At 38.8% G+C, this 13,225-nt stretch overlaps 1 protein-coding gene across 1 annotated transcript in view; it reads left to right on the forward strand.

Annotated features, from left to right (window-relative positions):
- Positions 1-4,751: 4,751 nt before the first annotated feature.
- Positions 4,752-13,225, forward strand: part of stox2b (storkhead box 2b) — a gene marked incomplete at its 5' end in the record, with an annotated part of 65,006 nt that continues 56,532 nt past the window's right edge. Inside the window, one exon of the mRNA XM_084133952.1 lies at positions 4,752-5,079. Within this exon, the coding sequence (XP_083990078.1) occupies positions 4,752-5,079 (328 nt within the window). The remainder of the gene's footprint in view (positions 5,080-13,225) is intronic.

Below are 13,225 nucleotides of genomic sequence, written 5' to 3' on the forward strand. Positions count from 1 at the left end.
GCTGTTGGTTGTTGTGGTTTGTGTCCCTTAAGAGATGCCGTGTGATTGGCCAGAATTTTAATTTTCAGGTCACCATACCATATGCGCGCACTGTAGTCTATTCAAGATTTTATATATAAATATACGGTAACACTTTACAATAAGGTTCCTTTATTAAACATTAGTGAATGTATTAACTAACATGAACTAACAATGAGCAATACATTTACTACTGTTTTTGTTAATCTTTGTTAAATGTTAGTTAATGAAAATAAAGCTGTTCATTGTTTGTTCATGTTAGTTCACAGTGCATTACCTAATGTTAACAAGATTTTAATAAAGTATTAGTAAATGTTGAAATTAACATTAACAAAGATGAACAAATGCTGTATAAGTGCAGTTCATTATTAGTTAATGTTAACTAATGTAGTTAACTAATGAACCTTATTGTAAAGTGTTACCAAATATACTTAACAGTTGTTTAAATTACACAACCCTTTTCAATAATTTAACCATTAAAATCATCATATTGTGAATATTAAGAAAGTGTCTTTTAAAAACATAATGTTAATGTAGTAAAAATACCTAGTCGGAACTCCAGGATTTAAAGTCGGCATGAAACGGAAGTTGTGATAGTCTTTTCTTCCTTATTGTGACTTACAAAAGTTGGACACTGAAACTTAAACACTGGCCAATATAGCATTTGATGTTTCAAACCTATATGTGGCCAATCTTCACTGATTTTACATTCCATCGGTAAGAGCAGACAGTTAAGATTGAATTAGCAGAGCAATAGCACAGCTGTACATAAAATATTGAACAATGAATTCACACAACATGATGGGAGACACATCAGAGTACAAAAGAAGACAAACTGTTGGTACGCGTCTCGCTGGCTCATCTGACCAGGACAGAAAATCCCTGTGGTGTATTGAGAGCTATGTTATACCATCGGCATACAACCGACACCAAGTAGGACGAACCACATCCAACAGGAGTGACTTGACGGAAGAGGAAGCTGTCTGAAAGAGATGTAACCCGGATTGTATCCAAAAAACATAAAACCACAGCTGCCCAACTCACTGCAGAATTAAATGTGCACCTCAACTTTCCTGTTCCCACCAAAACTGTTTGTCAGGAGCTCCACGGGGTCAATATTCATGGTCGGGCTGCTATAGCCAAACCTTTGGTCACATATGCCAATGCCAAATGTCAGTTTCATTGATGCCAACAGTGCAGATCTCGGGCTGTGGACAATGTGAAACATGTACTGTTCTCTAATGAGTCCACCTTCACTGTCTTTCCCACATCCGAGAGAGTTACGGTGTGGAGAAACCCCAAAGAAGCTTAACACCCGGACTGTTGCTGTCCAGAGTGAGGCATGGGGTGGATCACTGATGATTTGGGCTTCAATATCATGGCATTCCCTAGGCCCACTACTTGTGCTTGATGGGCCGTCACTGCCAAGGACTACCGAACCATTCTGGAGGACCATGTGCACACAATGGTTCAAATATTGTACCTTGAAGGGGGTGCTGTGTATCAGCATGATAATGCACCAATACACACAGCAAGACAGAATGGTTTGATGAACATGAAAGTGAAGTTGAACATCTCCCATGGCCTGCACAGTCACCAGATCTAAATATTTTTGAGCCACTTTGGGGTGTTTTGGAGGAGCGAGTCAGAAAATGTTTTCCTCCACTACCTGATCTAGCCACTGTGAGGAAAGAGGAATGGCTCAAAATCCCTCTGGCCACTGTGAAGGACTTGTTTCTGTCATTCCCAAGATTAACTGATGCTGTATTGGCCGTAAAAAAGGCCCTACACCATAATAATAAATGATTGTGGTCAAAAACCAGGTGTTTCAGTTTCATTATCCAAACCAAATCTAAATGAAACAGCTTCTCGAACAAGAAAAAATGTAGGGCGGGTCTTGATTTTGTCCATAAAGTATTAAAAGTATTAATATTAACACTCATGTGAGTGACAGGTTGTCCCGCCCTCACGCCAGTAAACACATCATCAGAGAAGAGAAGAGATGGCATTGCAAGAGGGAGGGGAAGATATTTTGCTTAAAGATTATTATGTGCACGGATAAATAATATTCCATTTAAATTTCATGGTAAATTTCATGTCCATTTTGATTTCATGGTGACTATCTAAGCATTTCAGTTTTGGAGGTGAGGGGAAAGTTGATCCTGAGCAGGAATCCAGAACACTTCTCAGATGTCTTCAGAAAAAGTTTAGTTTCCGCAAGTAAACTTGGGGCATTCACCATATGCAAGACGTTTGTGTGCAGTTACTTCTGATCCTTATCATTTAGAATTCTAATTTTGAAGTGAAATATTCTTTTAAAATGTCAATTTACTGTGTAGGCTATAACTCACATTTAGGTAAGAAAAAACAGACTAACCTGCTGGGTTCCTTAAAAAACAGTTATCAGATTTAGATTTTGTTTCCTATGTGCTAATTCTCTTTGTTCTCACAAGTTCTTTTACGGCTCACAGACTTGGAAACTAACCAGGCTACATGAGGTTACGGCTTCCTGGTTTTTCAGTCACCCAACACACTTTGGCTTCCATTAAACATATTACCTTACACTGATGTGTGTGTGAGTTTGTTAAACTGGAGGAGGAAATGACTGCCTGAAAAATGTCAGCAGAAAGCCCTGATTTCTTAGAGTCTGTCTAAATCTGTTAAACCATTGATATCAGATTCAGGAAGCATTATTGGCATGAAAATAGTTGATCATTGCCAAATAACTAATATACACTGTCGATGTGTCATTTAGCAGGGCCTCACATGTTTGAGATTTTGGGGATTTGATTTCTGTTTGGGTGAATGTCTCAAATACTCAACATTCTTGACAAAAATCAAAAACAAAAGTAAAATATCTTCTTGTATTATGGTATTGACAATTTGTAGGGAAAATGTGCTTAAATGTTGTGAAAATGTCACCAAGAAAAAAAATATCTAGTTTTCATGATGGTAAATATTTTTCTTATTTTATCTTATTTTTTTCTTATGTCACCTGGACATGTTTTTGTGAGTTATAATTTTTGTTATATTTTTTTTAATATATATATAAAACAAGATTTGATTGGTCTTAGATACCAGCATATACCTTTACTATACCTTTAGGGCCGAAGCAGGGGTATCTGGGGCCCCGGTGAAGGTTGTTGCTGTGAGGGGTCGGTTGAAATTGCGAGGCCCCTAGAATCGTCACCACCTTTCGCCCCGGTAGCGACGGCCCTGCTTTTACTGAAACAAAGGGAAAGTGTTATGGAGTAAGGTGTGTTTAAAATCCTCCCGCAGGTCAGCAACATGCTCAGCGTCTTCATTCTAAAGCATTAAATTACACATCGCCTGTGGTTATTATGAAACAGGAGAATCAAATAGCACACCAGAGACATGTTTACATGTCTGAGCCTGAGTAAAACAGAAGAAACCTATCAAACTGACACCTCTTCTAGCTGTGATAGATATGTGGGATAAAATAAGGGGATTCTCTGCAGTCTAGATGCTATAATTGCTTTGAAAAGTTTGTCAGGATGTCTGGATTTTTTCCCTAGCAATTTGTTGCACTTGCAATAGAATAGTTTGTGATAGTGAGAGGGATGTAACCTCCGTTAAACTATGATGAATGTAATCACTGATCTAAATAAATTACTCTATACAGATCAGTGGCTGTAATACAAATAAGTTCTGAAAAAGTGCTCATGGCCAGGGAAGTGAAAGTTTAAATGAGTTCCATCAATATTTCTAATATTCTGTAGGTCATCATACTGTTGCTAAGCCAAGGAGTCACCGTACATACAGTGTGACATGCAGTTGCAACCAGACAGTTGATGGTAATTGACTTCCATCAAGTCAATGGTGGCTACCGTCAACTGTTTGATTACCAACATTCTTTAAAATATCTTCTTTTGTGTTCAACAGAAGAAAAACTCATTCAGGTTTGGATAACGTGAGTAATGACAACATTTTCGATTTTTGGGTGAGCTGTCCTTTTACAATGCTTTCAAAACAGATTTATTAAACTCTTATTTTGTGTTTATTAAGCTAAAGAAAGTCATGCAGAAAGTTAAAACGCGATTGGAACGACATGAGGGTGAGTAACTGGGAGAATAGTGATTTTTGCCTGGCATTGCGCCTGCAGTAGCTCTCCTCCCCCGTTAGAGGGCGTCGCTATCTGAGCTGCGGGAGCTTCAAGGTAATAACCTGCTTTACACACCGTAAACCACACAGGCATCGTCACGCACCGGCCTGCAGGGATCAACCGCATCTCGACGAGGGGAAAAAGATCACGAGAAATATCATTTTTGCTTCGGCGCAAATCCATTTTTCATCCATGGACGTTAAAATAATGTTTTTCTCCATCCCGCATCCCTGCTGGAAGAGGATGTCATTATTTTCACGCCGATGCCTCTGATCAAGGTGAGGAATGGATAATATGCGGCGATTTCAGCGGAGAATAACATGATCACCTGCGCATTTTACCCTTAAAATGACATCCCGCATCCACCCAGGCCTTTGTTTGGAATAATAATGGTCTTATCCTTTAAATATCACCATAATGTTCTTTTATTACAGCAATTGCATCACCTTATACAGGCAGGTCAAATGAACTAACGCGCAATCGCGCTCTTTGTCTGGTTGCGGGCGCGCGCTCAATCAGTCAATCAATCCGTCAATCAATCAATCGCCTTATTTGCGCTTCCACGCGCGTGGAATGAGTCGAGTCTAACGAAGCATCTTCGAGAGGATCAATGGAGCCTTTCCTGCAGATCGCGCCGCACTCGCTGGCCATCGTGCTGTCGCGCGTCGTGGCGGAGGACGCGCCCGGGGTGACGGAGAGCGAGGAGCCTCCGCACCATCACACCGGCTACGAGATATTCGCCGACTTCAAATCACTGAACATGAAATATTTCTGGAATAAGATGGTGGCCGATGCCATAGCCGAGACCTTTTTCCTGGGCTGGATAGATGAGCATGTTTTACTGATCCAGGGAAAGGAGGATCACCTGGAGGTGTTGAGGGAGGCTTGGATGAGGAGGTCCCTCAAACCACCGCAGGGCTTCGACATCAAATACCTCGGTAAGAATGATCTATATGGTGCATATATGATGTTTATACAACGCTAAAGACTTAAGTCTTTCTCCTGGGGATTCTCATTTAACGAAGTACCATGGTATTACCATGCGTTTGTAGGCTACATGGTACCAGTCATAAGTGCCATTGGTTGTTGTGGACATGTTCTATAATAATGTCATGGCATTGTTTTGCACTGTCATATGATTATCATTCAGTACCATGGTATATCAAAGTACTTTTGAATTATTATCATGTTGTGCTGTTATGATATTTTATGCACCATGAATGATAGTGTCATTGTTTTTGGATGTGTGCTGGTAATTTTACACATTGCAGCACAATGCAAATACCATGGTATGTGAAAATGGCAGTCGTTCAATATTATAGCAAATGTCAGAGTACCGTGGAATTATATGTACTTTTTGGACATGTACCATTGTAGTGCTATTGTATTGAAAATTAATATTTTCATAGTATTCATTGCTGAACCTTTGGAACACCATGCAAATGCCATGATATATTAATAACTTAATAGTAAAAATGTTTTTTCTACGTTGAAAGTTGTATTTATAGCTGCAACGTAAACTTTTCAAGGTGGTACATCTCGAGGAATATGATTGACCACCTCTGAAACTTATATTTTTAATGCTTTTGAGTTTGATACTGTCCTAAATTAGTGTCCTCCATTGTGTTTTTTTATTTATTTAATTTTCCTAGAAAACATGATTTGCTTGTGCTTGCTTTGTTCTGTGATGGGCACTTTACAAATCAATATTTTGAAGTGATTTTGTGTCTGAAACCAAAGGCTGCTGCTTATTTATACAGTCAGTCGATAACCTAATGTTTTTGTAGGAAAGTTTTCTTCTTCTAGAATGGCTTACAAGGCCATAGTATCCAGTCTAATGATCTAAAATGTAGAAGTCTTCTTAGTAGACAGGGTGTTGTGAAAACATTCAGATGTGAATTGATGCCTTCCTGCCTTCGAATACTCCTTGAAAATGCAATGTTTTCAAGTTTCAGACACTGCCATTGTCTTCAGCTGTGAGATATTGAGGAATTTGATCACCTGTAACCTGAAACCTCCTTGTGATCTTTCTAAGGCAGAGGATGCATGTCATGTTTGTTCTCCTCTTAAAGGAACAGGCCTTCCCATCAGCATCAGGGTGGTGCTATTGCATTCTGTGAGAATTATAGTCATAAAGGGATTGTTCACCCAAAAATGAAAGTTCTGTCATTAATTACTCACCCTCGTGTCAAACCTGTAAGACGTTCGTTCATCTTCAGAACACACATAAAGATCTTTTTGATGAAGTCTGAGAGCTTTCTGTCCCTCCATTGACAGCTGCAAAAGACGCTTCAAAGAGTTCATAAAGAGATTGTAAAACTAATCCATGTGAATTGAGAGGTTTAGTCCAAATTTTCACATCTCAATCGCTTTATTTGATGAACCGATTTAATTTCGTTTTTTTTTCACATTTAAACATTGATCAGTGAACATAAACTGAAGCTCAACCGAACCTGCTTGATGCACAAGAACAAACCTCATTGGTTCTTGCAGAAGCTCAAATGTGTTGTGTAACATGAGAATGAACCTCATTGGTTCTCGCATGTCAAGCGAACATGCTTGAGTTGAGTTCAACATGATTGAATAAAAGCCTAAATTCAATCTGTTCATTATGTAAGGCGATCGTGTCTCTTCAGAAAATAATAGGCCTATAGATTAGTTTTGCGATCTCTTTATGAACTTTTTAAAGCGTCAAAGTGGTAGTTGTGTAGCTGTCAATGGAGGGACAGAAAGCTCTCAGATTTCATCAAAAAGATTGTTATTTGTGTTCCGAAGATGAACATGGGTCTTACGGGTTTGGAACGACATGAGGGTGAGTAATGAGGGGAAATATCCCTTTAAGGCCTATTAAAGTACTATAAAGAATAAAGTAAAGGTTTTATTAGTCTCTTTGAATATATTCAAAGTTTCGAAGTTGTGTATGAAGCTAAGACTCACATCCTCATTAAGACCCCTGACGTTCGGCTCCATTATTCAGACTAATTAGTGCAGAAAACTGCTGTCCCATATTCAGCCCCATGGACACACACTGAGGACAGCAGCGCTCTTTATCTGTAGCCATTACTGCTACTGCAGCTCAGAGATTATGGGACAGATCTGTGTATTGTGCGTGTTCTCAGCGGAGTGTAGGATAGAGGAAGAAGCCTTGGACCTTGACACATAGCAGGTTTTTGAGAACTGTTGCTGTAGGCATCAGGGTTTTCTTTCTTCTCTCCAACTCTACTCGCGTCTATCTCTTTCTATCCCTGATCTCCCACCCCTATTTTTGCAGGAGAAAGAGCTATTCTGTATCCGTCTCTTTGTGTTTGACATGTCTTGCGGAACAGCTGTGGAAAAACCCTCTATTGACGGAGAGAGACATTCTTTGCATGTCTACTTTACACATCTAGTTCGTTTTGATATTACATTAAAGTGTTTAAGACAAGAAAAAGAGTTCAGAAAGTGATGGGTAATGTTTTCAATGGCGTGTGACAATTCTGATCATCCAAGAAAAGAGAAACCGCATAGGCCTAAGTGTTTAAAGTGCCCCTATTATGCTTTTTCGAATATTACCTTTCATGCATTGTGTAATATAGCTGCTTGTGAATGTAAAACATCTACAAAGTTTTAAAGATCCAAGTCAAGTCACCTTTATTTATAATACAGATTGTTTCAAAGCAGCTTTACAATGATAACAGGAAAATAACGCAACAAAGTTTGTTTTGGCTGTACAGCAGATCTAGAAGAAAATAGTGTCATAGTCCAGCTTAAGTAAGTTCAGTGATTGGTTCATTTCTGTTGTAAAAAAAGTCATTAATTTAGATCATTTATCTACAGCCGCTCTGGAGAAAACAGTGATATCATCGTCCAGCTCAGTTCAGTTCTCATATAATGGTGTCAATACAGGCAGATTAATAATATTGTTGAATATTAAGTGTCCCCAACTAAGCAAGCCAAAAACCAAAGGCGACAGTGGCAAGGAACCAAAACTCCATAAAAGTTTCTCCAAAAAACCTTGGGAGAACCCAGGCTCAGTCGGGGGGCCAGTTCTCCTCTGGCCAATGAGCGAACAGTGAATGATATGATTCAGGCAGCGTTACAGGTCAGAAGTCAGATTGGATCGGAACATTCCGAATATTTATCCAGTTCCATCTGGTTGAAGATCGGTGTTATGGATACGAGTTTGAGGATCAATGCGTGCCGATGAGGCCTTCACAGGGGAGAGTCTAGTTGACACAATCTCTGCTGGCACTTCAGGGATACGTTGTTGTCATGTCTAGGCGCAGGTCCTTCATCTGATCTGGATCCGGCCCGGATCCGGCTGACTACATGCGTTGTGGTAGGGGTGTGCGATATGACGATGTATATCGTATGGACGATATAAAAAGTCTATTGTTTCATATTATGCTCTATTGTTTATATTGTGGTGTCGCAAGAAACATTGTTTATGACAACTTTTTCATCATTTGGATGATTACAATCTTACACGCCAACCATGGGGATCATGCAGGCAGAAACGTGAATAACATGGCGAGTGAAGTGGCTCCGAGCTGGAGAAGGACCAGCCAAGACAAACCGAGGAGCTCGTTCCTAAACGAGGGGCTACCTCTGTAGCATGGACATGGTTTGGTTAACTTTCTATATGTTTGGTTGACTATTTTATTTTGATAATGAACATGCTGCGATGTCAAGTTAGCAATGCTAGAACGCGTGCGTGTGTGAGGCGTCGGCGCGATCACAGGAATTTTTGTCCTTCTGAGGAACCTGTTACTCCGTAATTTAAGGTCATACGGATAGAAGCAAAAAAATTATTCAAAACTGTATAGTTTTTGTAAAATACAGAAAACAAGCACGATGCCGTTTTCTGCCGTCTCTGTTTCCTTTCCGTGAACTTTGGACCCAATGCTAGGGAGACTACTCCAAAATTTAGATACTAAATAGGAAAAGGATCTTCCGCCTGCAGTTGATTTTGATATTCTAGGAATTATCTACTGGCCAGAATTTTAAGATCGCAATAGACGTAAAGGACTATAATGCATTAAGAGCTCGCTCAAGTACTGGGGAGCTAAACCATTTAGTGCTTTGTAAGTAATCCGCAAGATTTTAAAATGTATATGATGTTTAACAGGGAGCCAATGCAGTGTTGACAGAACCGGGCTAATGTGGTCAGCGATTGAATTGAAAGCAGGCGTCTATCACCGGATCCCTAATATATCCACTGATAGACTGATCCGCTGATAAGACGCCTGCTTTCAAACGCTCCCGTGTGTATCTGTGCAAGCTCTCAGTGAAGACATTTTTTGAAGCATTGATCATTGTAGCCAATCAGAGACATATATGTTGAGCGCGTGAACACAATGACCAATCAGAGGTGTTTAAGAATCCGTTCAGCAGCGCTCAAACCGCTGACCGAGAAGGCTATACTACATATGTGGACCATGTTTGTTGTCTAGAGTTATTCAGAGCACATAAAATACCTATAATAATTTTGACTCCTTTCATTTTGATCATTTAAAGGCTGAAATGTGAGGTTTATCATTAAAAAAAACATGTTATTTGAAGTTTGAACATGTAGTGCATAAGTCACCCAACCAACAATTTTTGTTCATTTAAAACCTGGCTGTTTTTAATGTTATTTTATTGCAAAGAAAAAGTGCATAGTGCTGCCAGTTTTATTTGTTGCTTGTCAGTTTTCAATATAAAACTTCTTTCATTCATACAACTTGGAGAAATTTCAGTGTGTGTATCAGTACTTTTTGAATATTTTCAGCAAATTTATCAATACCATGATAATACTGATAACCGTGATCATTTTGGTCACTATAATAATCGTGATATCATTTTTTTTTATTCAGTTTCATCTCTAACAGCACTTTAGAAAAACCATCTGTTCCTTTGTTTGCACTAAACTTTGATCCTGAAGTGTTAAAAGGTGGCTGTTAGCTTTCTTCGTATCGTCTCAAACTGAAAGCCAGTGTTAGAAGATGTGATATCATAAGCTCAGATAATATTAGGGTGTGCAGTACAGTTATGCAGATAATGCACTTTTTAAAATGGTAGCTTTTAAATTACAAATCTTACTTTTTGGAAAATTGTACCGTGACTCAGGCAAGCATGTCTTAACAGCATTACACACAGTGTGTGTGTGTGTGTGTGTGTGTGTGTGTAAGATTGAGACATTTCTGATCTGCCCGTGGCTGAATGAGGGTTGTGTGGTCTCACCTGTGTGCATTGTTTCCAGTCAGCTCTCTCAGGTGTGTGTGTGTGTGTGTGTGTGTGTGTGTGTGTGTGTGTGTGTGTGTCTGTACAGGTTGAATCCGGGGAGGGGAGTGAAGGCCATTCCCTCAACTGACTATTCTGCTCATAAATCTTACCCTGGTTTGAGATTTTCCTGTGCAATGATCCAAGACCTTTTTATTGCACTGAAATCCTGAGCTCAGTAATTATAAGAGAAACTAGAAACCTTCTCAGAACAGTGTAAGAGCAGCACTAATCTCACTTTTAGGCGGTGATGCTAAGCATTGCTTTTAACTCACGACCCTGCACTTAAGAGCAGATTTATAGTTTCCTTTCTCAGCCTATATGTTTCAAAGTATAATTAACTTTTTTTTTTTTTCACCACGCACGCACGCACGCACACACATGATGTAGCATTTCTGTAAATTAAAAAAATTGATGCTGCATGTGAGCAAAGCAATAAGCTGATTGTTTATAAAGCATGTAGAAGGATCGAACGTAAGCAGTCTGCTGTCAAAGAGTTTAAGCCAATCACAGGGTAATGAAGGAGCTGATCCATTTACCTCATGGGTTTAGTTGCATGATATCTTTTCTTTAATTTTTTATTCTAGTTTTGTAAAGAAAGCATAACATAAGACTTTTGACCAAGAAATCACAAGCAACACACATAATTTTTGACTAGTAGTGTATAAATAAAGCTTTTTAAATATAAATGCTGTGAAAAAATGTCACAGTGAAAAAAAAAAAATCTTAATAATCCTAAAATAGGCTTTATTATCTTATTTATTAAGCAGAATCTAGTTTCTTTTTTTATTTCTTTTGATTTTAGGGTGAAATATGACCCAGACATTGTTGTGTGAGATTCACCCGGATTTTAGTATCAGATTCAGTGAAGGTCCGCGTTTGAGGAAAGTAGATTAAACTCATTTTCATATTGTTCCATTCTGTTTGGCTCGTGTTGACATGGCAACCGCTGTTGATTGGCATCTGTTCAGATGTGGTTAGATGCGGGTTGCAGTAACTATACTGGCATGACATCTAGTTAGTGATTTATGGATGACTAACACCAGTCAGACACATTCCAAAGTGCCTGGTTTGTGGGAGTCATTGATTCATACATCCAGTCATGCATTCGTGGAGAGGTGGATGTTGGTCAGATTGCTTAAAAAGATGGCAAAATATTGAACCGTAATGATATTTAATAACAGGTTTTGACAGGCTTGATTTAGGTGAATTAGGAATTACAGTATTACTGTGGATTAGGCTGGTAATCCGTAACTGGACTAATGCTAGAGAGGCAGGGTTGATGGTGACTCGGTTTGATGTGACTCGTCACATGGACAAAAGGCCGTCACAAAGCTGATAAATACCAGAGTGGTGTGGTGGTGTCCGTGGTAGTCCCAGCGGTGAGGTCATTCTCCTCTCATCCACTTAAGATGGATCAGAAGCAGGCTAGCCTAGCGAGCATTGAGGCGAGTTGTGCACGGCTCCCTCTGCTGGTGCAGTACTGAGAAGATTCATCAAGTGCTTTGCACACTAATCTAAATCCGCCTTACTCATGGCAATCGAACACATCCTGTGATTGCATACATGGTAATGCCTGGAGATTTACCTAAGAGGCTTCATGTATGGGTGAAATTATTCTTGCTTGCTGTTTGGATTGTGATTGTGATTGTGAGCGTATATATTTGAATGATGTCGAACATCATCTGACCACACAGATATGAGCTAGTGCTTAATATTAAGTTTTCAGGGAATTTAATGCTAGTGAAAGTCAGCATGAAATCAAAACGGTCTAAATCTTAATCCTACTTTTATTATTCCAAAGATAGCCATTATTTAAGATATTATTTAATGCTAGTCAAAGTAGAACATAAAAAATAGGGTTTCATGTTGACTTGCATTGGTGGCTCAGTCCTGTTCAGTACATATTCATGTCTCTATTTACAGTATGTCTTATTAGAAACTTATTAAAAGTTTAAATTTTAAACTCACTTTTTTAAAAGATGTAAATCATATTGTTTTCTTTTATGATTATAACCCTAAGGTTGAATTAAATAATTCCTCTACTTTGGTTTGAGCAGATATTGCCCTTCAAAATGTAAACACACACACACACACACACACACACACACACACACACACACACACACACCCCCCACTGGAACATAGTGTTAGTGCTGGGTTTGACATTTTATGGTTTTGGTTTTTCTCACTCATTCCAGGAATCTGCTTGATAATATGTTTCAGGCTGTTAAAGAATCAGTTCAGGCTGACCTCCTGATGTAATGTAAATATCATGAGCATATTTCTAGAAATGCGTACATAAATTGCAACACAAGGATATTAATCTTTTAAAGTGTCAGAGTTCAGAGATGACTCTTCTAGTGTAATAGGTTGCTGTGGTGTTGGCCTGCTTCTCTCCACTAGAGGGCAGAGTCAGATAGAGATTCATTATCAATAATAAGAGCATCTCTGGTTGGACTAACAGGACTGCTGTTGCAAAGCTTGAATGCTATTGTGCATAATGTTTAAAAGAAATACATATTTGGAGTATAATAATTCGTTTTACCATTTGAATGTCCAGTTTATGTTGGGCGATTCTGTTTATAGCTTAATCTCAACACCATTACAAGAATAACCCTATTATCAATAAGATTTAACTTTTTTACACTGCTGTCACAGTGCTCTCATCCAGTCCTTTAACAATCATGTTTTCATCCTGTTTTATACCCAAAGTTAAGATTGTTCTATTTTCTTTGTTTGCTTTTTGCTTCTAATTACAAAGACATATTGCAGTGGTATTACCATGGTATGTATCACCCCAAAGTTTTTGTTAGTATAAAATGCCAAAAATGTGACAACCAT

This window comes from Abramis brama, assembly GCF_963993115.1.
Source record: "Abramis brama genome assembly, chromosome: 13".
In the NCBI taxonomy this organism is placed as follows: Eukaryota; Metazoa; Chordata; class Actinopteri; order Cypriniformes; family Leuciscidae; genus Abramis; species Abramis brama.